This window comes from Oryx dammah, unplaced genomic scaffold (assembly GCF_014754425.2).
Source record: "Oryx dammah isolate SB20612 unplaced genomic scaffold, SCBI_Odam_1.1 HiC_scaffold_17, whole genome shotgun sequence".
Taxonomy (NCBI): domain Eukaryota; kingdom Metazoa; phylum Chordata; class Mammalia; order Artiodactyla; family Bovidae; genus Oryx; species Oryx dammah.
This window is the reverse complement of record NW_024070201.1, coordinates 1,348,483-1,374,840: the sequence shown is the minus strand read 5'-3', so window position 1 is coordinate 1,374,840 and position 26,358 is coordinate 1,348,483. Positions and strand designations below refer to the sequence as shown.

Genomic DNA, 26,358 nt, shown 5'->3' with positions numbered 1-26,358 from the left:
CGCGCCGCGCCTCCGTCCCGCCCCTCGCGCCCCTGAGGCCCCGCCCCGCGCGCGGTCACGCGCTGCCGCAGAGCGCAGAGGACGCAGAGCGCACAGTAGGATCCCGGCTTCCGCTACAGAGGAGGCGGCGGCCGCGCGGGTGAGATGAAGTGAGGGCCACCGGTGAGCCACGTCCCGCGGACGCGCGCGGCGCCCCTCCCACGCACGCGGCGCCCCGCCCCCGCGCGGGAGGACGCACGCGGCGCCCCGCCCCCCGTGACCCAGGTCCTGCGGACGCACGAGGCGCCCAGTCCACGCACGCGGCGCCGGGGCAGCTGGGAGGTTCTCCTCCCGCGTCCGCGCCATCGAGCCCGGGGCGGCGGCGAGGCTTTCGGTGGATGGTTCTCCTTGCCCGGCGACTCTGCGTGCTGCCGGCGATGGAGGGCGTGCGCTGGGCTTTTCCCTGTGGCACGTGGCTACCCAGCCGCGCCGAATGGCTGCTAGCGGTGCGATCGATCCAGCCCGAGGAGAAGGAGCGCATCGGCCAGTTCGTCTTCGCCCGGGACGCTAAGGCAGCCCTGGTACCGCGGGTCTTTCGCGCTTCGGGTCGGGGAGCAGCCGTCGGGGTGGTGGGCCGCGCAGTAGAAACCCCACACGCGAGCCTTGGAGCCCGCGTGCGGCCGCCCCTGGCGGCTCCGGGGTGTGCCCGGCCTAGTCTCCGCCGCCTTTGTCATCGCCTCGTCCGCAGAAAAAATCAGCCCCTCCCCCGTTGCATTTGAAAAGAGAGGTCCTGCTAAACCCTAAAATGGCTGTTGCGGAGGTCTGTCAATAGGATTTTCCTTATTTTTAAGTGTTAATCACATTTTTTTTAATTTCCTTGCTTGGGCTCATAGCACAGTCTGAGCCTGTTAAATATCCCACCAGTCTCCCTGTGCACCATGCACGTGGTAGGCCCTAAAAAATATTGATAGTATCACTTAGTTTAACCTTGCACACCACAGAACTGGAAGAGACTAGCCTCCTTTTAGCGATGAAACCGAAGCCAAGAAAGGATGCTGTCTTAGGCATACCTCGTTAACTATTTAGCTCTGAAAACACTATTTTGAATATAATCGTTTATTTTACGTATATATTTTTAGCAACAAATGGAAACTTGGGTTTCAAATGATGTCTGTATAGCGCAGTCTGTTACAGCTTCTGGGTGCCATCTCGTCAAAGACTGTCGTTATCCTGAAAATGCCCCTGTCAAACGACTTTTTCTTTTGAAATGCAGACTAATTGATTTTTGAAGCTACACTAGTGACTATTTCCGTGAAATTCAAAGTGTTGCAGTCAGTGTTAGAACTGAAGGAAAAAAAAACTTGAGAAAGATTTTGCAAAATGTTATCTATCTTGTTTTCTTATGTCCTTGGGTATTTTTTGTGATTTTAGACCTTAATCGGAGAGAGAGTGGAATGGGTATATGTGAAAAAAGATAGGTTATGTCTTGCTATCGTGGAGGCACGTGATAAGTACATGTGATCTAGAAACACTTGCACATGTGCACAAAGATGTAAGTACAACAGGATTGCCCACTGGGGAATTTTTTTTATATATATACATATAATAGCAAAACCAGAGCCAGCCTAAAATATCCAGTAATAGGGGGATAGTCAAGTTTTGGTACCTTGATGCTATGAAATATTATGCTACATTTAAAAATGCACAGGCCAGTGGTTATGTGCAGACATAAAATAATCCCCAATGCTTAGAAATGAAAAAGTTCATACATGGTAGAATAGTACATATAGTGAGATTTCAAATAAATGGATGGATCGCAAATGCAAATGAGCATATATTTGGATACTTAGAGAAAAGATGAAGGATGAATACTTGTCAACATTGGTTACTTATTGATTGGATGAAGGGAATTGCTAAAGAGGGACTTGACTCTTCTGTCTTAACCATTTCTTAAATCTTAATGCAGAATATTTAATACCTACGTAGTTTTAATACTTTAAGAAGTATTTTAGAAACTACAAAAACAGACTTTGTATGTTATAGGTAGTTTTACTTGAATCTTTAGTATAGACAGCAATACTTACCAAATGTTTTATTAACAGGCTGGTCGTCTGATGATAAGGAAATTAGTTGCAGAGAAATTGAATATACCTTGGAATAATATTCGTTTGCAAAGAACTGCAAAAGGAAAACCAGTTCTTGCAAAAGACTCATTGAATCCTTACCCCAATTTCAACTTTAACATCTCTCATCAAGGAGACTATGCTGTACTTGCTGCAGAATCTGAGCTACAAGTTGGAATTGATATAATGAAGACTAGTTTTCCAGGTAATGTTGCATTTTTGTAAAAACATGAGTTATTAAATGTCTTGTCTTAGTTCTTGTGCTGTGCTTAGTTGCTCAGTTGTGTCTGACTGTTTGCGACCCCAAGGACTGTAGCCCGCAAGGCTCCTCTGTCCGTGGAATTCTCCAGGGAAGAAGACTGGAGTGGGTTCCCATCCCCTCCTCCAAGGGATCTTCCCAACTCAGGATGGAACCCAAGTCTCCTGCATTGCAGGCAGATTTTTTACCTTCTGAGCCACCAGGGGAGACCCAGGTTCTATCCCTTTGTCAGGAAGATCAAACTGATGACCTTCCCTAGTGGCTCAGAATCCGCCTGCAATGCAGGAGACTCAGGTTCGATATCCCTGGGTCAAGAAGATCCCCTGGAGAAATGGTGAAGATCCCCTGGAGAAATGGTTACCCACCTGTGTTCTTGCCTGGAAAGTTCCGTGGACAGAGGAGCCTGGTGGGCTACAGTCCATGGGGTCGCAAAGAAGTCAAACATGACTGAGTGACTAACGCTAATTAACTTGTTTAAAAAATAATAATCTCAATAGTGAAGTATATTATAATCCCTAAGCAGAGATAACATGTATTTGTATTATATCCAAATACAGTTCTTTGTAGCACATTTATATACAACGAAAAGAGAAAGCAAACAGTTACTAAAATATTTATATTTTGCCTTAGAAATTTGCAGTTGATGACTGTTGGAACTGCTGACGTTTATTGTGTGGTTGACTATACTTAAGTAATTTTAATAGAACATAGGCTCTCTCAATTCCTCTGTAATTTTTATCATCAGTAACATTAATGAGCAGTTACTGTGTGCCACGACATTTTACTCAGTGCTTTATATATATTATATATTGAGTGGGACTTTTCAGAAGATAAGTAACAGGGTAAGAAGAAAGCTGTTAAAATAAGAGAAGCAGCATCCTCCTAATTTCATTGTACAATTTCTTAATCTCCACACTGCATCCACCACAGGTTCTTTGCTTGTATTTCCCTTGGACTGGAATATTTGTGATAACGTCGTGCCCACCTGCATTTCTGCACAGATAACTTATTTATTGGTTAGCTTCCACTTTAGTCTTATTTTAGGGAAGCCTTTGTGGACCTTCAAAGTAAGCTAGGTTGCTTTGTTCTAGGCTCTCATAAAATATATTTCCTTCATTCCAATAATATACTTCATTTTATAGTTATTTATCAGGATGATTGTCTTCCCACTGTACTATCACATCTAGCCCCTTACCTAGTTCAAAGTAACGCATAATAAATATTTGTTAAATGAATGAATAAGCATTCTGTACTACAATAGTAAGGCTTTAGAATATGGCTGTGACTGTCATCTCTCCCTTATGTTGAATTTTCCCACCAGCTGGTTTTTCTCTAACCTATTCATAAATCTATTAAAACTCTATTCTTTGTTCAGAAGGGAGCTGTACTAATTATAACAGGGGTTCCTGACCCCAAATAAGCATCATTTTTTTAACCTCCTGAAATTGTCCTCTACATTTTGTATGCACAGGTATGCTTTTCTCAAAGAGATGATCTGGTTTTCTGCAGTGTCATAGAAGGTGTATTGTGAAAGAACCACTGCTCTAGAAGATTCAGAGTGAGCATGCAAATGAGCCTGTAAACTTCACAGTTTTCTGTGTTTCTTATATGAATTTTCCCTTAAAATCAGAAATTACTGGAGAGGCCATTGCTCCTTAGAATGCAGTCAGCATAATTACATAGTAATGGTTGGCTTATCAGGTTGATATCTGCTTGGAAATCATGCCTGTGAGACACAGTATAATCTGTTAATTATATTTTATTAGCCTTTTTTATCCACCGTCTTTTTTCATTGCTCTAATTTGCCTAATCACAGTATCCAGGCCTTTTACTCCTTAGCTGTTTCATTGCCAAAAAGCTGTTGACATATCCAGTAATGCACTGAGGAAGAGGTATTTTCCAGTTTTAATTAGTATTGTTACTCTGTCACTAATATTGAGAAGATTAATGGATGCAGCATTATTTCTCAGGAAGTAGACACTGGTTTACTTCACTGGCAATTCATTGAATTACTCTGCTTATCAGAGTGAGGAAACTGAGCAGGAGACATTCCTAAGACTTGCTAAATGATGGAGGGTAAACCTTAGTATAGCAGCAAGGGAAGTACTGTACTTTGTTCTGAATGTTGTTATTAAGATTATCTAACTTCATAGACTTTGGGGGCATCATCAGTATATTGAAAGACTTAGTTCCATTACTCCCATTTTGTCTGCATGGCATGGTAACCCACTCCAGTATTGCCTGAAGAATCCCACGGACAGGGGAGCCTGGTGGGTTACAGTCCATAGGGTTGCAAAGAGTTTGGACACAATTGAAGTGACTTAACATGCAAACATCACGTAGGAACTTGTGGAGTCTTTCCTTGTCGCATTAGACATTCCTACTAGGTGCAGATCATTTTTCACCTTCTCCTAGTTCTCTTTGTTGCTGTGACAGGGTAGGAGAGAATGTATCATGGATTAAGAAGTTTGGGGACTTCTTCCTTCTAGCCAGATGCCCACAATTAAGGACACTGTTGCACCTACCACTATTTTCTCTGCCTAATGGACAGAGGAACCTTATACAAAAGTAAAAATTAAAAATAAATAAATAAATTTTTAAAAAAAGTAACTGGTATATACTTGGCACTCAGTAATTATTTGTTTAATGAATATCCAGAGAAGGAGTAATTAATATAAGATATTGGGGCTCCAGTATAGATAAATTGCCAGTGCAATATAATCCTAACCTTGGGGGTGGGTGTTTTATAGGTCATCATTATAATCTGCTGCACCCAGTTGGGAAATATTGGTGGTTTTTCCTTCCTTTTCTAATAATTTTTGTCTGCCACTAAAGGCTTTTGCAGTTAGAAGTATGTGGATAGTTTTGTGAATTGTTCAGTTTTGTAACCATACTTAGAAGATATGCCAAGTTAAGATGAAAGTGAAAAACCACCACAATATTGTAAAGTAACTAGCTTCCAATTAAATTAATTAATTTTTTTAAAAGATGAAAGTTGCTCAGTTGTGTCCGACTCTTTGCAACCTGATGGACTGTAGTCCATGGAATTCTCAGGCCAGAATACTGGAGTGGGTAGCCTTTCCCTTCTTTAGGGGATTTTCCCAACCCAGGGATCAAACCCAGGTCTCCCACATTACATGCGGATTCTTCAGCAGCTGAGCTACAAGGGAAGCCCAAGAATACTGGCGTGGGTAGCCTGTCCCTTCTCCAGTGGATCTTCCCAACCTAGGAATCAAACTGGGGTTTCCTGCATTGCAGGCAGATTCTTTACCAACTGAACTATGAGAGAAGGCCAAGATAAAATAGATACAGTGTAAAAATTATTAGAATTTGGAGAAAGACCCAGTATACTTTTGGCCACGAGTTTATACTTTGTAGTTCACGTTTTTGTTATAAACTTTTCTGGATATTAATTGGCAGGACAAAATGACTCGGTATTGTGAGATTTAATGCTAATTTAATAGCTTTGAAATGAGTGCATCATAGAACTGTTTCTCTTGAACAGTTGCTACCTAAATTAAGAACAGTAAGTATAAAGTAAGTAATGGTATTATATGATAGCTTTGTTAGAGTCTATTTGTTGTCTCCTTCCACCATACTAATTGGTAGCACTATTTTAGTAGCTTCTTAATTGGTTCCCCCTCTTTACTTCTGTTCTCACTTAGTACATTGTCTGTACAGAGTTAGAGTGGTCTTTAAAAATTTTTTTAAAGCGGTTGTCTTAAAACTTTTAGGTTGGTTCTTAATAAAATTCATTCCTTCTAACATGACTGTGTTGTCTTGTTGTCGCTTCTCCTTTATCTCTCCTTTTGTATTTTTATCTGTTCTCTGCTCACTGTTCTCCACACTTATCTTTTATTACCTTGAATGTAGCAAATTTTTTTCCGGTTCAGGGTCATTTTAAAAATGCTGATCCCTCTGCCTGTTCTTCTTCTCACTCTTCCTGAGTACCAGAGATCTGAAGGCTGAGAAGTAACCAGTTCTAGTACCTCCTCAGAAAGGGCTTTCCTGACGAGCACCTGCTCTTGTTTTCTCTCATGGCCTTTCTCATTTCTAATTATAACTTAGTTATTTGATTATTATTCTTCATTTCTGTTCCCCTTCATTAAATAAGTTCAGGAACCATGCAGACCTAGTACTTAGTGTGTCTAGCACATTGAAGGTGCTTAGTAAATATTCATTGAATGAACAAATAATAGAAATTCTCAATTTCACTTAAAATATTCCTTAAATTTGTTGAAAAGTTGGTTTGCAGCTACAGTAAACAGTGATGTTCATATCAGATTGTAGTTGGAGTATAAACTGTTCTCATTAGTGAGTTGTGGTTACAAACAGTTCTTCCTTCTTCTTCCTCACCCTCCATAATCTCCCTAGCTGCTTCTCTCCTGCATTTGCATCCCCATCAGATTCAGTTTCCAACTTTGTTACTATTGCGATTTACAGTCTCTGACTTAATATTTTTCAACTTATGATGGTTTAAAAGCAATTCAGTAGAAGCCATACTTTTAATTTTGACATTTTCTCAGGCTAGCCATATGTCTTAATTTTAGGCAGCAGCAGTGAGCCATAGGTCCCAGTCAGCTACACAGTCACAAGGGTAAACACCCAGTACAACCATTGTTTTTTTCACTTTCAGTGCGGTATTCAGTGCATTTTATTCTACGCTGTTACAGGCTTTTTGTTAGATGATTTTGCCCATTTGTAGGCTAATGCAAGTGTTCTGAACACGTTTAAAGTAGGCGAAGCTGAGCTGTGACGTGTCATAGCTTAGGGGTATTAAATGCGTTTTCAATCCTAAAATATTTTCAGCTTAACAGTGGATTTATCAGGACATAACTATATCATAAATCAAAGAACTGCATTCCACTGTCATTTCTGATCTACATTTTTAAGCTGATCTACATTCTTCTGGATCTGCATTTTGAAAGATATGCTTAGTTAAAGCATTGTTTTGGGGGATGTTGGAGGTTTTTTTAAACTGGGAGTTTGCAGCTGTCAAGCAGCTTAAATAAGTCACACTTCTTTTTGTGCTTTGAACTGCTACTGGCAAAGCAGGTGTTTCCTGGCAGGTAGTTTTTCCCTTTTCCCAGGTTACAGAATAGGTCTTTCCCATTGTGCAGAGGAATTCAGTGGGATCACAACACAGAACTAGTATTTATTCAGCAACTTCTGTGTGTTAAATGCTAAGAATTTGCAGGTACAAAATACTTAAAAATTCTATGGAACTGGGTTAAATGAATTTAAAGTTTTGAGGAAGGAACTGATGTCTCAGAAGAGCATACAAAAGTGAGCTGGAACTTGCCTTACTATTGTTTAAACGTATACTAGGCTTGCTGCTTGGAAGAAAAGCTATGACCAACCTAGACAGCACATTAAAAAGCAGAGACATTGCTTTGTCAACAAAGGTCTGTCTAGTCAAGGCTGTGGTTTTTCCAGTAGTCATGTGTGGATGTGAGAGTTGGACTATAAAGAAAGCTGAGCGCCGAAGAATTAATGTTTTTGAACTGTGGTGTTGAAGAAGACTTTTGAGAGCCCCTTGGACTGCAAGGAGATCCAGCCAGACCATCCTAAAGGAGATCAGTCCTCAGGGTTCATTGGAAGGACTGATCTCATTGAAGCTGAAACTCCAATGCTTTGGCTACCTGATGCAAAGAACTGACTGATTGGAAAAGACCCTGATGCTGGGAAAGATTGAAGATGGGAGGAGAAGGGGACGACAGGATGAGATGGTTGGATGGCATCACCGACTCAATGGACGTGAGTTTGAGTAAACTCTGGGAGTTGGTGATGGACAGGGAGGCCTGGCATGCTGCAGTCTGTGGGGTCACAAAGAGTCGGACACGACTGAGTGACTGAACTGAGCTAAACTGAGGCATCCTGAACAAAAAAGCATGATGTTAGTGAAAGAAAAGACAGCTAGTACTGATTAGTTCTTATATGTAATATTTCAATTCAGTGGTTAAAGATTATTTATTAAGTGGTACATTATTCACTAGGGTACGTTAATCATTAGCTTGTTGGCTACTTGAATTTGCTCTTCCATAAACTGCTTATTAATATTTTCTAACCCATATATAAAAGCTCTTTATGTACTTTGGATAGTGACACTTCTTTAATATCTGTTACAATTATTTTCTTTATTTTTTTATTTATTTTCAGCTGTGCTGGGTGTTTGTTCCTGTGCAGGCTTTTCTCTAGTTGCAGAGAGCAGAGGCTACTCTAGCCGTGATAGGCATGCTTCTCATTGCAGTGGCTTCTCTTGTTACAGGCGCAGGCTTCAGTAATTGCATCACGCGGGCTCAGTAGTTATGGTGCATGGTCTTAGTTGCTTCTCGGCACGTGGGATCTTTCTAGATCAGGGATTGAATCTGTGTCTCCTGCATTGGCAGACAGATTCTTTACCACTGAGTCACCAGTGAAGCCCCTACAAATATTTTTCCCACTATATTATTTATCTTGAATTTTTTTGGTTTTGGGTTTTTTATGTATGAATTTTATTTATCTTTTTTTAAATTAATACATCTAACATTTCCTTGATAAATACTGAACTCTGTCTCATTTGAAAAAAATAAATAAATTGGTAAAAGATTTACTCCAACAATAAGTTATAGAGTCTCTTAGTTTTTGTTTTAAAATTGTACCTTCTCTTTTACCTTTAAATCTTTAATTCCCCTAGAATTTGTGTATATATATTTTACATCATACGGCACAAAAGTTTTAGCACCATCAGCATGGGATAGATTAGGAATAAGCATATAACGTTCCTGGAATTACTAAGTACTTTATAAGTAAATGTTAGTCTAAGGTGGTTGTGATAGTTGTTACATGTATAGAATGGTGTTTCTGAAATAGTGATCGGGATGTTACAATCAGCCAGGATGCCTGTGCAGGTTCCTTGAAACCATCTCAGACTTCTCAAACTAGAATTTCTTAGATGCAGCCAGTGATCCTATACTCAAAACAGTTTCTCAGGTGATTGTTAGACATACTAGTGTTTGGGAAACACTGTATTAGATGTAAATTTATGGAACCAACAAGAAGATTGTAACCTGTCAACATTTTTTAATGAGTAAGATTATCTGAAAGCCATTAGATCTTGTTTCACGATGTACAACAAAGTTAATTAGAATTGGGTTTTAACAAAGATTACTAGAACACAATAGAATTGTATATTTGGCCAGACTTCTGAAAGAAAGATACCTTTTAAACTTAGAAAGGTAAGAAGAACCCACAAAGTTAGCAGATGTCATTGATTTCATGTTAAGTCTCTTCTCACAAACAGGGGCAAATAAGACACACAGAGGTTAATATGGTTAATATTTAAAGTACTTTATAAGTATTGCTAGAAAAGCCCCTTAAAACTTACCTAACAAATGGACAAAGGGCTTGATAAAACATTTCACAAAAGAGGAGCGATATATATATATATAACAATTACTGCAGCAGCCTTAAAGCTAATATTTATTAAGTACTTATTAGCTCCAGGCCCAGGTCATTTATATGTTTCTTTCTTGAACTACCCAACTCTTTTTTCCCGATCTTATAGCTTAAGAAACAGCCATAGAGAAGTTAAATAATAGTAAAGAAGTGATACCAAGCAGAATGGCTATCATCAAAAATAAATGCTGAGGACTTCCCTGGTGGCCCAGAGGTTAAGACTCTGGGCTTCCACAGCAGGGAGCATGGGTTCCAACCCTGGTTGAAGAACTAAGAGCCCACATGCTGTGTGACATGGCCAAATAAATAAGTAGAAATTTAATAAATAAATACTGGGGAAGGGAACCCTCCTACACTGTTGGTGGGACCTAGAGAGTGTCATACTGAGAGAAGTCAGTCAGGTAAAGAAGGAGAAATATTGTATGACATCCCTCACATGTGGAATCTAAAAAGAAATGATAACAAAGGAACTTACTTACAAAATAGAAAGAGACTCATAGACTTAGAGAATAATTCATGGCTGCCAGAGGGAAGAGGGGAAGGGGTAGTTAGGAAGTTTAGAATGGACATGTACACTGCTGTATTTAAAATTGATAACTAGCAAGGACCTACTGTATAGCACATGGAACGCTGCTCAATATGTGGTAGACTGGATGGGAGGAGTTTAGGGGAGAGTGGATATGTGTATATGTATGGCTGAGTCCCTTCGCTCTTTACCTGAAACTATCACAACATTGTTAATTACCTATACCCCAATACAAAATAAAAAGTTAGAAGAAGTGATAGAGCCAAGATTTGAACATTTGACTCCAGTGGCATAACACTAAAGCTGAGTATATGAATGTGTCTATATATATAAATTAAATTGTTTGCGTTTATGTATTAGTTTCCTAGGGCTCCTTTTCCCCTGTGTTCTCTCTTGTGTGTCTAAATGTTTCTCCTTAAAGGACATCAGTCATTGGATATAGGACCTACCTAATCCGAGATGACATTATCTTAACTTGATTACATCTGTAAAGACTATGTTTCCAATAAGGTCACATTTTTAGTTTCTGTGTGGGCATGAGTTTTAGGACAACTAGACCCTCACAGTTCAAACCACCTTATTCAAGGCTCAACTATATAAATTATTTTTTTAGTTGTGACTTTCATTAATTGATCATTGCAGAACACTTAGTTAATATCTAGTGCTGCTTTCCCTAAAGATTAAGCTGTAAGGTGGGGGAATCCTGTTTTTCTCAACCTGGTTAGTGATTCATTCTATAGAAGTTTTTCAGTTATTTTATCTTTATGTATGTACTTTTATGTACTTAAGTTCTCGCCTGTCTATTAAATTGAAGGTTGTAATAGACATGAATTGTGTTGGTATTACTTAGAAGCTCTGCCAATTAATGTAACTAATGATTGTGTCATTTTCAGCTAGTTTGAGGGTGTACTCTTCTGATATTTCTTACTGATACTTTAAATTCCAATATTGAAAATAAACTGAGTCCCTAACAGAGTACTCATCCAGTGCGTGTGTATTTTCACCTTAAGTCACAGTGTGGCACTGTGGTTCTTTGGCTGAATATTTACAAAGCTGTTTTCTGTTGCTGTCAGTCTCTTTTTTTGTGGCATACATATGATGCTCTCAAAAGTATAAGAAAATAGTCATAGCAGATTTTTTTTTTAGTGTGCATGGTCAGTTATTACTTTTTTCAGTGATTGTGCTAGATTGCTTTTTTATGTTAAATGAGTATTTTTACTAGCATGACTAAATTTTTTCCTTGATTGCCCCATCATATTTAGGTAAAAATCAGAGGACTTCTTGAAGGTTATGAAATTATAGCTTAAGGAAACCAACGAACATAATGACACTATAGATGAGAACAGGCATATCTGTTAAAATTTTAGGTTTTTTTGGATAGTATTCTGTTAAAGCTGCAGTTGCATTCAAAATGGGCTTCTCTTGTGGCTCAGCTGGTAAAGAATCCGCCTGCAGTGCAGGAGACATGGGTTCAATCCCTGGGCTGGGAAGATCTCCTGGAGAAGGGAATAGCTACCCACTCCAGTATTATGGCCTAGAGAATTTCATGAACTGTATAGTCCATGGGGTCGCAAGGAGTCTGACACCACTGAATGACTTTCCCTTCCACTCAAAATATAAAATGGTGTCTTCCAAATTCAAGGTAGCTGTTCATTCCGTTATCATTTATCCTATTTGTAACAGAATCTATTCAAAAGAAAACAGTTTATGATTTGTATATGTTTAGTATTGCTAGTGTTTAAAATCTCCAGATTTTCTTCTGTCACTTTTGAAAAAGCAAGCTTAGCTTACCGTCTTTACTTTCTTTAGTGATTTACCTGTCAAGCCAGGATATACTAATGATGCTTGCATTTTAACAAGACAGTCTTATTGAGAGGCTTAAGGAATAAACACCAGCCTATCAAAGAGTGTTCATAGCCCCAAAAGGCTTAGAATCCCCCCAGGTCTCCTAAGATCCCAGTTTAATATTTCAGTGCTTTTGCATGAAATCACTTTACAGCTTTGCAGAGCTATTTTAGGAAGTAATAGCTCTCTGTGTGTGTGTGTGTGTGTGTGTGTAATCTATCTTTCTAAAAATTTTATGGTCTTTATGGAATGTGTTACACTACTGCTTCTGTTTTGACTTCCTGGCCGTGAGGCATGTGGAATCTTAGCTCCCTGACCAGGAATGGAACCTGTACCCCTTGCATTGGAAGGTGAAGTCCTAACCACTGGACCACCAGGAAAGTCCCAGAAATGGTTACAAACAATAAACATTAGTTGATTCATAAAAATGAATTGTAAAGTTTTCATTCTTGAAAACAGTAGAGGACTGAGTAGATAGATAAATCAAATGAGTCTGATGAACTTGAAAATAATTGAGGATCTTTGCCTTGAACTAAAGGACCACATATCATCGGAGGGTCGTTAGGAATATTACCTATGTAAACGAGAGGAGGCTATTTTTACTATTTCGAAGTCGGGATGGTGGGGGAATTATGGGCAATTCTGTGAAAGAGCTGGTTTTTAATATTTTCTACCCTTGAGATAATCATGGAAAATGTACTTTTGGAGTGGATAATATAGTGTGCATTCTAATTGTTGAATTCTTATGGGGTTAGTGATTAAATGCCAGGAAAGCATGAACTAGGGGGATTTGACATCTTTTTTCTTTCCAGACGTGCTATAGTTCCAGCCAGTTGGGAATGTCAGATTTTGAAGTATTTTAGAAATGGAAGTTCAGAAGTAGACAAACTATGTTAACAGAACCTGCAGAAGGACTATTTCAAGAGGCTTTCTGGAAGTAGTGTAATCATGAAATAAAGATATAGGGCAGTAGAGCATTTAATTTAGCAGGTAGTAGTTAACATACATTTATTCATATAGTAAGCATTTATGATTTACCTACCTCGTTGCTGGGTTTCCCTGGTGGCTCAGACGGTAACAAATCTGCCTGCAATGCAGGAGACCTGGGTTTTGATCCCTGGGGTGGGAAAATGCCCTAGAGGAGAGCATGCCAACCCACTCCAGTATTCTTGCCTGGAGAATCCCATGGACAGAAGAGCCTGGCGAGCTACAGTCCACGGGATCACAAAGAGTCGGACACAACTAAAGTGACTTAGCACGCATGCACCTTGTGGCCAGAATTTTCTGATAGACCACTTAGGCTGTAATTGAGTGAGAGTAAGAATCATGACCAATTTGTTTTTAACCATTAGTTCAGTTCATAACGGTATAATACTAGTACACATTCTGCATAATTGTATAATAAGTAAATGGATGATGATAGAAGGTTCCTGTTTAGTAGTAACGATAAACACATAATATTTTGAAAAATGTAATTTGAAAAGCATACTATATATTATAATTTGTAATATATAAATTATAAATTTAGCTCTTAATTGTGGGAATCAGATTCTTTGAGTTCTCTTGATGTTTTGGATGCTGTGTAATATTTTATGTGGAACAGTATTTTTTTTTTAAATGAGCCAATAGAACAGAAGTCAAAATCTATTTTTATTTGGAAAAATCGTATTAGAATACATGTTTAAAAACAGTTATTGTGAAGGAAATAAGTGTATATTAACTTTCCAGTCATGTTATTCACTTAAAAGAACACTTCTTAGCTTTCTGCCAATTCCCCCAAAATTATAAACAAATTGTTCCTGATTTTCCTGTTAAATAGCAAAGTAAAATTCTAAAGAGTACTTATTTTGGATTTCTGATATTCTACTGTATATAGGAAACTTCCTAGTTATTTTAAGATCTATAAAAATTTATCAGATTTTTGGTAGGCATCTGTTTATATAACCATGTTTTTCTCCTTAACTATTTAGTAGCTCAGAGAGTCTCACCACTCTCTTAAGTCACCCTTCTATTTCTGGACTAACCCACGCTTGTCTTGCATGTTATCCTTTTAATTCTCAACTCGCTTTGATTAGCAATATTGTGACTGTATTCAAAAGTAATATTGGACTATTGTTTCCTTTTGTGTGCTATCTTTAACAGTTTGGTAATTCTCTATTTCCTCAATTGACAGGTCGTGGTTCAATTCCAGAATTTTTTCATATTATGAAAAGAAAGTTCACCAACAAAGAATGGGAAACAATCAGAAGCTTTAAGGATGAATGGACTCAGCTGGATATGTTTTATAGGAATTGGGTATAATTTCTTTCTAGTTTTGAGAGTAAGCCCTGTGTTGTTAAAAGCAGGAGCAAAAAACCCTGTATTTTGTACAGTGTTTGAAGTACATAAATCACTACTTGGAAACTTCATGATTTTTATGTATACATTATTATATTATAATGACATTTAAGAAAATTTAACATATGTTTAATATTCAGTTAGAAGATCCTTACTCTTAAAACTAAAATAAGACGTTTTATTTATCATTATTAGTAAAGTTTAATGGTTTCTGTCTTAAAGAATCTCATACATAATAGAACTTAATTAAAAAAACACATTTATTATGGACCAGAAGACATTACTGTAAGCCTTTCATAAGTTAGTTGTCATAACCCCGTGAAGAAGGTGCCATTATTACTGCGTGTTACACGTGGAGTGGTGGAGGCACGGGGAGCCCAAGTGGTCTGTCTTCAGCTTGCACAGCTGGCTGGTCTCTGTGCTAGTGTAAAGGTGAAAATAAGTAGCTTATAGTTGTCATGTAGTAGAGATTTAAAAATCCATATTTTTTTGAGGGTTGAAGATTTTTGAACAATTTTATCTACTAAAGCTCTAAGAGAAAATGTCTGTCTGTATCTTAGGCACTGAAAGAAAGCTTCATAAAAGCAATAGGTGTTGGATTAGGATTTGAATTGCAGCGGCTTGAATTCGATATATCCCCATTAAACCTGGATATAGGCCAAGTTTATAAAGAAACACGTTTATTTTTGGATGGAGAAGAAGAAAAAGAATGGGCATTTGAGGTAAGAAATTTATCAGAATTGCTATAAGCTCAGCTTGGGGAGGCTAGTCATTGAAACTTGACACGTTCGGAACTCAGTCTGGGTGCTCTGAAGGTGAAGTCAGAGATACTGGGAGCACATGTAATGTTTAAGCTGATGCATGAAATATAAAGTAGTACATAAAGTAAAAGAGAACGGGCAAGGAGGCCCTGTAATAGAACCACTAAAGGCTGCCATTCTGTCACTGTGCTGAGGTGAGGGCGCTGGAGAGATGCTGATTCAGGCTGATACGATCATGTAGGGCATTATGAGTCGGTTAATATTTTGGTGTCTTACTTAACTGGTTTCTGTCACTAGCGGTTCTTGGCTGCTAATGAGAGAACTCTTAACAAACTCATTTTAGCCAAAAAGACATTTTGATAGGTTATTAGAGTGATTCCTAAAACCAAATTGCAGAATTGGCTAGAATTAGAGACTGGAAAACTCAAAACTCTTTTTATCTTTTCTCTTTTGCCTTCCTGGCTTCAGTTTTCTCCCACCCACATTTCTCATTCTATACACTAGCTTTCTTAACCTTATCTAGTTAAGATTCCTTATGTGGCAGGAAGCATGACTGTTTACCACTCTTATGTGTAACAATTTACAGTTTAAAAACCCGCAGAGATTGGTGAACTCATTGGTTCAATGCATAAAAGCTCCGGAAAAGAGATTCCATGGCTTAGGTTGGATGTTAGTTGCCTTTCTCTTGACCAGACATAGCCAAGGAAGTGTGTTACAACTGGTATCAAGTGTCCATAGCCCAACCAAATGGTCTCTACTATAATGTGGTGGTTCTTGCAGTCATCACCTGAATTGTGCAGAGAACGTCAGTATCCAGAATAAAGAATTCATGATGAGGGACTTCCCTGGTGATCCAGTGGTTGAGAATCTGCTTTCCAGTGCAGGGGATACACGTTCAATCCCCGGTTGGGGAACTAAGAGCCCACATACCGCAGGGCAGCTGAGACTTCGAGCCACAGCTACTGAACCCATGCGCTCTAGAGCCTGCTTGCCACAACACAAGGTCCCACGTGCCGCGACCTGACACAGCCAAAAATAAAATAATGAATTGCATTTAAAAAAAAAGAATTCATGATGAGTAGATAAAATAGGAGATGTTCATTTATTTTCTCAAGGGAATTTAACAAGTTGTAAATAGAGAGATGTAAGATCAGAATCATATTTTAAGACCATGTTCTCTGTATGGTGGTATCTGGAGGTTAAGGAAGTGAGGTGTCAAAGAAGTTATCAGTTCTGTGACTTACAGGACTGTCTGTTGAGATACTGAATATTAGAAAACAAGTGGGATTCAAGTGTGAGATACCATAGAAACGTCTAAGTGAAGGCATTGAGCAGGCGAATAGAGTGAAAGACTGGGCTAAAGGAAAAAAGGTAATCATTAACATGTGAGTGGTAGCTGAATCCATGGGATTTACAGTTGCAGCAGTGAGAGTACCTAAATTAGAATTTAGAAAGACCTAGTACAGTCCTGAGAATGCTGCTTAAAGGTGGGGTGGAGAGGAGACTGAGGAAGAATAACCAAAATGTAAATTAAAGAAAGTAGAGGTTTCCCTGGTGGTCCAGTGGTTGAGAATTCACCTTGCAGTGCAGGGGACACAGGTTCGATCTCTGGCCAGAGATCTAAGATCCCACGAGCTGTGGAGCAGCTAAGCCTGAGTGCCACTTGAGCTCTGGAGTTGGCGCCTCAACAGAAGAACCCGCACAACACAAGGAAGATCTCATATGCTGCAATGAAGATCCCATGCAGCCAAATAAATATATATAAATATTTTTAATGACAGTAGGTTTAGGTGATCCAAAGGCAGAAAGTTAGCAAAATTGCTATCATACCGAGTAAGATAGGGATTCTATCAGTTAAAGAGTAAATTATATTTAGCATACTATTTTTTAACACAATTAAAAATTTTTTTCTCATTATGAAAGGGGCAGATGTCAGCCATTTCATTCATGGAGACTCCTTTATTCTTAATGGTGCCAGATGGAATAGACCTAGTAGCAGGGTGAGGAGGAAAGAATCAGTGATTGGGCCAGCTGTGCTTCAACTTTTTAGGTGACAAAGATGTCTGAGTTCCTGTGGGCCTGTGAGATGTTATAGAAAAAGGACCTGAAGTATCTTGAAAAGATACCTAAGAGGATTTTCAAAAGAAAGAGGCAGTGGGCATTCTACTGTGTATTAATTGCTGAGGGTAGAAAATACAAGAAGTCAGCTCTTAAATGCACTGCTAGGCCCATGCAGTGGTATAGGGCAGAGGAACAGGTAGTGTTTCTCTGAAAATCCCTCACATGCCGACTAAGCTAGCCTTTGGATACTGGATGTGATACAGGGTTCTAAAAAGTGGATTGCAACAGTGTTGATCATTACTTTGCCTGTTCTCCATCACTTTCCTCTCTGCCACCTGCCTGAAGGAAACCAGAGGAAGAGGAAGGTGAGGCCAGGAAGAATGTATCTTAAGAACTGAAATAGGATTTTTTTTTTTAAGCTGAAAGTGACTGAGGAGCTATCAGGTTTGCCTCAGAGCTTGTCCAGGAACTGGGAATGGAGATCTAGCAGGGCACATTTTGAAACATCTGTGGAAGAAAAATTCTTTATTGAATTGAATGTACTTGAGTGTTTTGTCTGTTCAGTGTAGCAGTTATGAAAATATACAAATAATATATTAGATACATATATTTAAGCGTGGACTATTTATTATACTGTAAACAGGCCTGGGAAGAGAGAGTGACCTTAACAGAATGAGTCTGGTGGTATGGACAGCCAGAAGCCAGGGTTTGAAGGGAGAATGATGAGCCTGGAGTCAGGGGAGGCATGCCTAGAGTCAAGGAACACAGATGGGAATTCCTGTTGGGGCATCTCTGAGTACCCACACGAGATAAAGCGCCAGCCTTTAGGCGTGCCGGGGAGGGATGGCTGTGATCACAGTGGACACCTGCAGTGGAAGTGGTCTTCACTGGCCTCTCCTCCCCATCTGCCCTCTTTGCATCCACTGAATTCACCCACAGTGGATACTTGATATGACCCAGGATTCTAAAAGCTGCATTACAACAGTGTTATCATTACTTTGCCTGGTGAGGCATAGTGAATGAGGGAGCACCCAGAGTCGGGAAGAGAGATGTATCTCAAGGAGTTTCCCAGGGTGCGCTAGTGGTCAGGAACCCGCCTGCCAATGCAGGTAGACTGAAGAGACACGGATTTGATCCCTCGGTCAGAAGGATCCCCTGGAGGAACGCATGGCAACCCACTGCAGTATTCTTGCCTGGAGAACCCTGCGGACACAGGAGCCTGGCAGGCTGCAGTCCGTAGGGTAGCACAGAGTCAGACACGACCCAGGCAACTCAGTAGGCACACATGTATCTCACACCTAGAAAAATAATACTCTAGAAGTATGAATTCTTATGCCAAGAGGAATCTTGTGTTTTCATAGGCTCTCAGTTTTCATAACCAGTTTCTATTTGGAAAGTTAAATTTACCATCATAGTTTAAAATGATGAGATTAGATTAATTCTTTGCTTTACTTTTGAAAGGAGGCGTTTTAAACAGTAGAAAGAATAACATTTATGACAGATTTTGTTCAGCACTTTACCATTGGGAAAGCATTGTAAAACTTGAATGTTTTAAGTTAAACTTTGTATTTTATCTTATAAACAAACTAAAATTATACTAAGAAAATGACTGACATACAATTTAACTGAAGCAGATTAACCTTTGTAGTCTAATGCTAAACTACCTCTTGAATAAATAAAATATTGTTTCTTTGGGTTTGTTGGCGATTTTAAGGAAATTTTTGCTATTCATAATTTTATGGATAAAAACCTAAGCTTAGAAAAAATTTTTAAATTTAGAAAGTCTTAAAATTAAGTCTTAAGTAGTGTTGAATGTATTGCCTTAACTTTAGCTAGCTACCTTGCTAGTTTCATTTCCTTTTTCAACTAATATTATAGACATACTAGGCAGAAGGGATTTAGGTTAAAGTTAATTGCATAGAACTTTTATTCTGGTAAGACATCAAATATTAATGTTTGATAACTGGAATCATTGTCAAATAACTTCTTTAGTTTTGCGGTGTTAAATTTCGTATTTATGTGATGTTGATGAAGGGTGAGTAGATGCGGTGAATCTTTATTTTGAAGTCAATCTCATTAAATTTTGGCTCATTATGAAGTAAATAGACAAATTGAGCATTTTAGAGGACAGACTGAATGAAAATGGTCTGCTGCCCATGGTGAACACTGATATTCCACCTTAGATACAGATACAAAACTGCTGATCTAAGTAGTTTTCCAAAAGTAACTATAGCCAAACACCTCTGTGTTACAGTGTTTGTATTATCAATATATTCAGTGTAAAAAATGGGAGGACCATGTTCAAAAAGAATAGTTCTGTTTATAATGTTAATAACAAACTTTAGCCTATTAAATCTTTCTCATACTTATTTTTTTCTCTTGAAATATTTTCCTAAATTTATCTCTTTTGAATTTCTTTTATTTGTTTTTTACAAATTTGGATATCTTAAGGTATGAAGATACACAGAGGAGGATAAAGGATGAAAAGTCTCTAACATTATTTCTGATTGTAGTTGCCTATTTCAACTGATTTCTTATGGAGTGCTGCCTTAGTAAAGTGGCTTCTCAGTGAAATTTTGTTTAGTTTTTAATAGTTGTTCATACTTTTCTCTAGTAACTGCCTCAGTGTCTATTTTAAAGCCCCCTCTCCATTTGTCTCACACATAGGGGAAAATAAGAAATTGCATATTTTAAGTTGTACCTATGAGTTTCCACATGATTTTCCTTAAGCTGTAATATGTAGTTAACTAAATGCTTATAAACCAATGTTGCAGACTGGTTTTTTTTTTTTTAATCACTTTCAGTTCAGTTCAGTTCAGTCGCTCAGTCGTGTCTGACTCCTTGCGACACCATGAATCGCAGCACGCCAGGCCTCCCTGTCCATCACCATCTCCCGGAGTTCACTCAGACTCACGTCCATCGAGTCCGTGATGCCATCCAGCCATCTCATCCTCGGTCGTCCCCTTCTCCTCCTGCCCCAAATCCCTCCCAGCATCAGAGTCTTTTCCAATAACTCAGCTCTTCGCATGAGGTGGCCAAAGTACTGGACCCTCAGCTTTAGCATCATTCCTTCCAAAGAAATCCCAGGGTTGATATCCTTCAGAATGGACTGGTTGGATCTCCTTGCAGTCCAAGGGACTCTCAAGTGTCTTCTCCAATACCACAGTTCAAAAGCATCAATTCTTCGGCCCTCAGCCTTCTTCACAGTCCAACTCTCACATCCATGCATGACTACTGGAAAAACCATAGCCTTGACTAGATGGACCTTAGTCGGCAAAGTAATGTCTCTGCTTTTGAATATACTATCCAGGTTGGTCATAACTTTTCTTCCAAGGATTAAGCGTCTTTTAATTTCATGGCTGCAGTCACCATATACAGTGATTTTGGAGCCCAAAAAAATAAAGTCTGACACTGTTGCCACTGTTTCCCCATCTATTTCCCATGAAGTGATGGGACTGGATGCCATGATCTTCGTTTTCTGAATGTTGAGCTTTAAACCAACTTTTTCACTCTCCACTTTCACTTTCATCAAGAGGCTTTTTAGTTCCTCTTCACTTTCTGCCATAAGGGTGGTGTCATCTGCATATTAATCACTTTAAGCATGTACAAAACTAACATCACCAATGAGGGCAGGTGGCTCTCTAGACATGCCTCTAGGTATGATGCTTTATCTATATTGTATTCCTGTTAATCTATAATCTAAATAATCATTAAGAGCCATCAGACAAAAAATAAGCAGTGTTTATTAATAAAAAAAGTGGGGGGTGGAGCTTGCATCTTCAAATATTAGTGTCATAAAAGACGACACATTTAGCAAGACATGGCAGCTGAATGCAATACTTGACCACAGACTGGTTCCTATACTGAAGGTGGGGAAATGGTGTAAAGGACATCATTGTATTATTCACAGAATCTGAAATACAGAGGGTAGATTTAAGTATTCTTTCAATGTTAAATTTATTGAAGTTATTAACCACCGTGGGTATGTGAGAGTGTCCCTATTAGAAAATACATTGCAATATTTCAGTGTAAAGGGCCAAAATGTTTGACTTTACCTTAAACTATTCAGGGGAAGTGAGTGTGTGTGTGTATGGTGGTGGGTTGTGAGATTATTTTAGATGAAAATAGAACTGTATCTAAGTTTCTGTATTTAGTATTCTCTATTTACTGCTGCTGCTAAGTTGCTTCAGTTGTATCCGACTCTGTGCGACCCCATAGACGGAAGCCCACCAGGCTCCCCTGTCCCTGGGATTCTCCAGGCAAGAACACTGGAGTGGGTTGACATTTCCTGCTCCAATGCATGAAAGTGAAAAGTGAAAGTGGAGTCTCTCAGTCGTGTCCGACTCTTAGTGACCCCATGGACTGCAGCCTACCAGGTTCCTCCTTCCATGGGATTTTCCAGGCAAGAGTACTAGAGTGGGTTGCCATTGCCTTCTCTGATTCTCTGTTTATTCTCTGATTCTTATGTTTTATTTTTCAGGAAAGCAAAATAGATGAGCACCATTTTGTTGCAGTAGCTCTTAGGAAACCCAATGGATCTAGACATCAGAATGTAAGACTTCTCTGTTTGCTTTTTTTTGTTTTTCTAAAAAGCATGTATTAAAGTTGAATTTGTTATTGATGGAAATAATCATTTGTTTTATATCAGGAAGAGGTTTTAGCTTTTTGTTTTTTTTTTTAATGATAGATTTTAGAAGTGTTCATTATCTAATCCTTAGGATCATTTTGGATTTCACAGAAATGTTTTTAAAATATGTTACCAGCTACTTCACATTCAAATACACTTAAATATTACAAAGAAAAAATTTTTGTAGTACTGTTCCAATATTCATATTTTCAATAGAAATTCAAGTAATTACTATCTTGGTCATCTTAACAATGGTTTATTTCCTGGTGAAGTGGGGCTGTCTTGAAGATAAGAAAAGTTATGACCAACCTAGAAAGCATATTAAAAAGCAGAGACATTACTTTGCCAACAAAGGTCTGTCTGTCAAAGCTATGGTTTTTCCAGTAGTCATGTATAGATGTGATAGTTGAACCATAAAGAAAGCTGAGTGCCAAATAATTGATGTTTTTGAACTGTGGTGTTGGAGAAGACTTTGGAGAGTCCCCTGGACTGCAAGGAGATCAAGCAGTCCATCCTAAAGGAAATCAGTCCTGAATATTCATTGGAAGGACTGATGGCTGAAGTTGAAACTCCCAATACTTGGGTCATCTGACGCAAAGAACTGACTCATTGGAAAAGACCCTGATGCTGGAGGAGATTGAAGGCGGGAGGAGAAGGGGACGACAGAGGATAAGATGGTTGGATGGCATCACCAACTCAATGGACATGAGTTTGAGTAAACTCTGGGAGTTGGTGATGGACAGGGAGGCATGGTGTACTGTAGTCCATGGAGTCGCAAAGAATCAGACATGACTGAACAACTGAACTGAACTGATGAATATAATGGTACTAAGTTGAGGGGTAGTGAACAATGAGATTATCTGTCAAATTGATCTCCTTCTCCTTTTTATAGTTCTCTCCCAAAGTATCAAATGTATGAGAGACCTTATGTTATATTCTAGCATAACATCAATTCTTCCAATTTAAATCTGTTTTTACTTTCTTTTCCTATTAATTGGTAAGTTGGGAAATTTTTTATGAGAAACCTTAGGATCTTGACTCTAGTCTATGTACAGTTGTGATTCTATAGAAGTATTTATTTAAGAAATACTGATAATGTTACAGTAATTGAAATTAAATGCATATGATTATTTTAGGGAGTCTGCATAAGGGAATGTAGTGTGATCAGTATATTTTCATTACTTCTAGGATGAAAGCTCAATACAGATCATGCCTTTGATAGATTAAAAAAGTGAAATTCTTCATAAATTATTTTATTTTAAAAGAGAAAACATGTTAAAATTGACTCCTTTTATCTGAAGATGTTCTGAAACAGGTTAGCTGTCCTTGTATGCTGAAGTCTCAGCATTGCCCTTTCTGCAAATACCTTATGATTCCATAGAGCTTTATATTTTTTGTAACATTTGCACATAGCAGTACTGTATGTCCTTGAAGAGAGTCTGTTTGGGCAGCAGTATCATAGTGAGAAAAGTGCAACGGGTCCAGGTCCAGGTCTACCATTTAAGCTATGTTGTACGCTTGTATACATTGACTGATCTTACTGAGCCTTAGTTTCCCCATCTATAGAATTGAGGTAACATAACTGTATCAACATAATAATGAAAATTAAATCACGAAACATATTGACCCTGTAAAAGCACTGCAGAAGACCCAAGTACTGTCTTTACTGGAATGTGTAGAATGTTAAAAACAGTCCACACTCGGCTAAGTTTATGAACAAGGGCTATCTGTATCACAGAGTAGAAGATAAAATTTCGATTTAGTGTTGAATGAATCACTTACTAATGAAGTGCTGCATCTCTAAGTAGTTATGGGAATTTTATTAGATGCACCCTCTAGAGTATTTCTTAGAAGTTTACCTGGTGGTCTCTCCCTGTCAGAATAACCCACGTTTGTTAAAGTTATCTATCTGGGGATCCTTTTCTATTGAATCAGAATTGTTGGACGTATGGCTCAATAAATCTACATTTTAAACAAATACCACAGGCAATTGTTATCTACAAGAAGTTTAAGAATCATATTATTTCATATTATTCTTACTTATGTTGACAGCACTAATATAAGAAACAGAAACAATTATCTAAAATCCCACTGTGTTATTTAATGTTATTGAAGTGTAATTTAATATTACTGAAATGTGATTACTGATTTATTTTACTAATTATAAAATTGACCATAAGATTAATACACTTATAATTTTGAGGTAATCTAAGTGTTTTTTCCCCCCCTTTTAGGTTACATCTCAAGATGATTCTAAAGCAACCCAGAGGCAGTTTACTATTCTCACCTTTAATGATTTAATATCATCTGCAGTTCCTATGACCCCTGAAGATCCTTCATTTTGGGACTGTTTTTGCTTTACAGAAGAGATTTCAATAAGAAATGGTACAAAGTCATGATATGATTTTCTGAGTAACAAAGGGAAGTGAAAACTGTAGTCTTCTGTATTCACTAAAAAATGCCTGAGAGTATCAAATTTTATTTCAAAAACGTTTTTAAAAAGAAGAAACAACTTTTCCTATTAAAAAGGCAGACTCTTAGATCAAGATAGATGACTAGAATACATGTTTACCTCTTCTTCCTCCCCAAAATCACATTGGATTTGCTTAAAAAAAAAAAAAAAGAGTCCTAAAGTGATAAAACGCAATACACAAAGTAGAGAATGTTCAAATTCCTATTTTTCAGAGAGAACTATTTTAGAGGTACCTATCCTTAAAACATGGAGTATCTTCCCAGATCTTTTTCTTGGCAAATGATTCCCTATTAATATACTTACTCTTTTTTTTTAATAGAAAATACTATGTTTAATTTTTCTCTTGACTCTACATCTGAGGTCCATAAATATACTGGTGTAGCATAACTTTTAGTGCTGCTTAAGTATTCTGTTTTCCAGCTACTATCAAGATGCAATTGACCAGAGGTAATACAATTCAACTGTAATTGACTTAGTAACCAAGGACATTTATTGTGTCATATAACAAACAATTTAAAGTTGCCATTGGGGCCTTTTTTTTTGCCTCCATCTTAGCTTATTTGTTTTGCTTTAGCCTGGTCTCCCTCAAGCATCTGAAAGGCAGAAAAGGCTGTTTTGCCTCTCACATCTCAGTTTTGTTAGTGAGGAAGGATTTTTCCTCTTAAGAGCCCCCAGAAAATTTCCACAAAGTTTCTGGTGACCCTGATCAGGTCACTGAGAAAGCTGAACTTGACATTCTTGGCTTCTGTGGAAAGAAAACTCTTGGTAAGGAAGATGCCTAAGGCAGAGCCTGGGGGAGTGATACCTAGGGAAGGCCCACTGCCTGCCATGAGGAAGGTGTGCCACAGCTGACTCATTCTGTCCTCTCTGCTAGGCATTTTGAATGTCTGCAGTTTTTACTGTAAACAGTGGTTTACTGAATATCCTTTGTAGCCACATTTTGAAGTACATGTTTAATTATGTCCAAAGGAATTAAATATATTTAGAGCCTCAATAAGTATTGCCAAATTTTTCTCCAAAAAGGCTGCATAATTATTTCCAGTTAGTGTTATATGTTTGATCATTCTCTCACCACCCCCACTTTCCATCAACCTACAGACTTGGTCATCTGTAGGTCATCATAGATAAGATCTTTTTTAAAAAAAAAAAATTAATCTTTGCCAATATAGTTAAAAATGGTACCTTATATTTTAAAAGTGTGTTTCTTTCATTACAAACAAGGTTACTACGGCAGTGTTATTATTGGCTGTTTTCTTTTTGTATGAACTGCCTGTTCATTATCTTAACCTGTTTTTATTTTGGTAAATAAGACTTAAAGTACAAACATAATATGCAAGGTGCAAGACCATCATATTGATGACAGAATCTATTCTGTGGTTGTAGTGCATGTCTTGGGGAGTTTGAAGTCTTACATTAATAATTGTTAAATGTCAGAAGTGAAATAGTTTCATTGTTTCTATCACTAAAGTGAAAAGTTGTGTTTAAATTGTATAAAATTAGGTATTTTGCCTAAGTACAACAAAAATTTTGAACATTTCATTTTTTACCTCATTAAGCATGCACAGATATTCCAAGCATAGTAAATAACTTGTTTTAAAAGGATCAAGTAGCATTTGTAGCAGAGGAAGCATTGTTATCCGTAGCATGAGTGTAATGGTGATATAAAAATGCTGCCGTCTGTCTTGTCGTCGTAACATTTCTGAACTTTTATGGATCAGGCACCAAGCTGCATTTCTGGGGGGGTGAGGGGGGCAGTGGGTGGAGATCTGTTGTCTTATGGTTTCACATAGTCAGAATCAAATAAATACACATAGTTTAGATTCAAGTAGGTCTATAAAAATCTTTTTTTCTAATAAAAATTACCATTTTCTTGACCACCTCCTATTTCCTGTCCCCAGAGTGAGCTGTTTAACTGATTTTTTTGTTGTTA

The 26,358-nt window shown here is 38.2% G+C and overlaps 1 protein-coding gene across 1 annotated transcript; it reads left to right on the top strand.

Annotated features, from left to right (window-relative positions):
* Nucleotides 1-2: 2 nt before the first annotated feature.
* AASDHPPT (aminoadipate-semialdehyde dehydrogenase-phosphopantetheinyl transferase) lies at nt 3-26,302 on the top strand. Its single transcript, XM_040257822.1, has 6 exons — nt 3-560; nt 2,082-2,307; nt 14,343-14,464; nt 15,067-15,228; nt 21,809-21,880; nt 24,190-26,302. The coding sequence occupies exons 1-6, from the start codon at nt 378-380 to the stop codon at nt 24,352-24,354; spliced, it is 930 nt and encodes a 309-aa protein (XP_040113756.1). The 5' UTR covers nt 3-377; the 3' UTR covers nt 24,355-26,302.
* The last annotated feature ends 56 nt before the right edge of the window (nt 26,303-26,358 follow it).

Bases quoted from the DNA above. Each gene is read 5' to 3' on its own strand.
- AASDHPPT (XM_040257822.1), top strand. From the start codon at position 378: ATGGTTCTCCTTGCCCGGCGACTCTGCGTGCTGCCGGCGATGGAGGGC. The intron at 561-2,081 runs GTACCGCGGGTC...TTTTATTAACAG, and splicing joins GGGACGCTAAGGCAGCCCTG to GCTGGTCGTCTGATGATAAG. The intron at 15,229-21,808 runs GTAAGAAATTTA...TTTATTTTTCAG, and splicing joins AAAAAGAATGGGCATTTGAG to GAAAGCAAAATAGATGAGCA.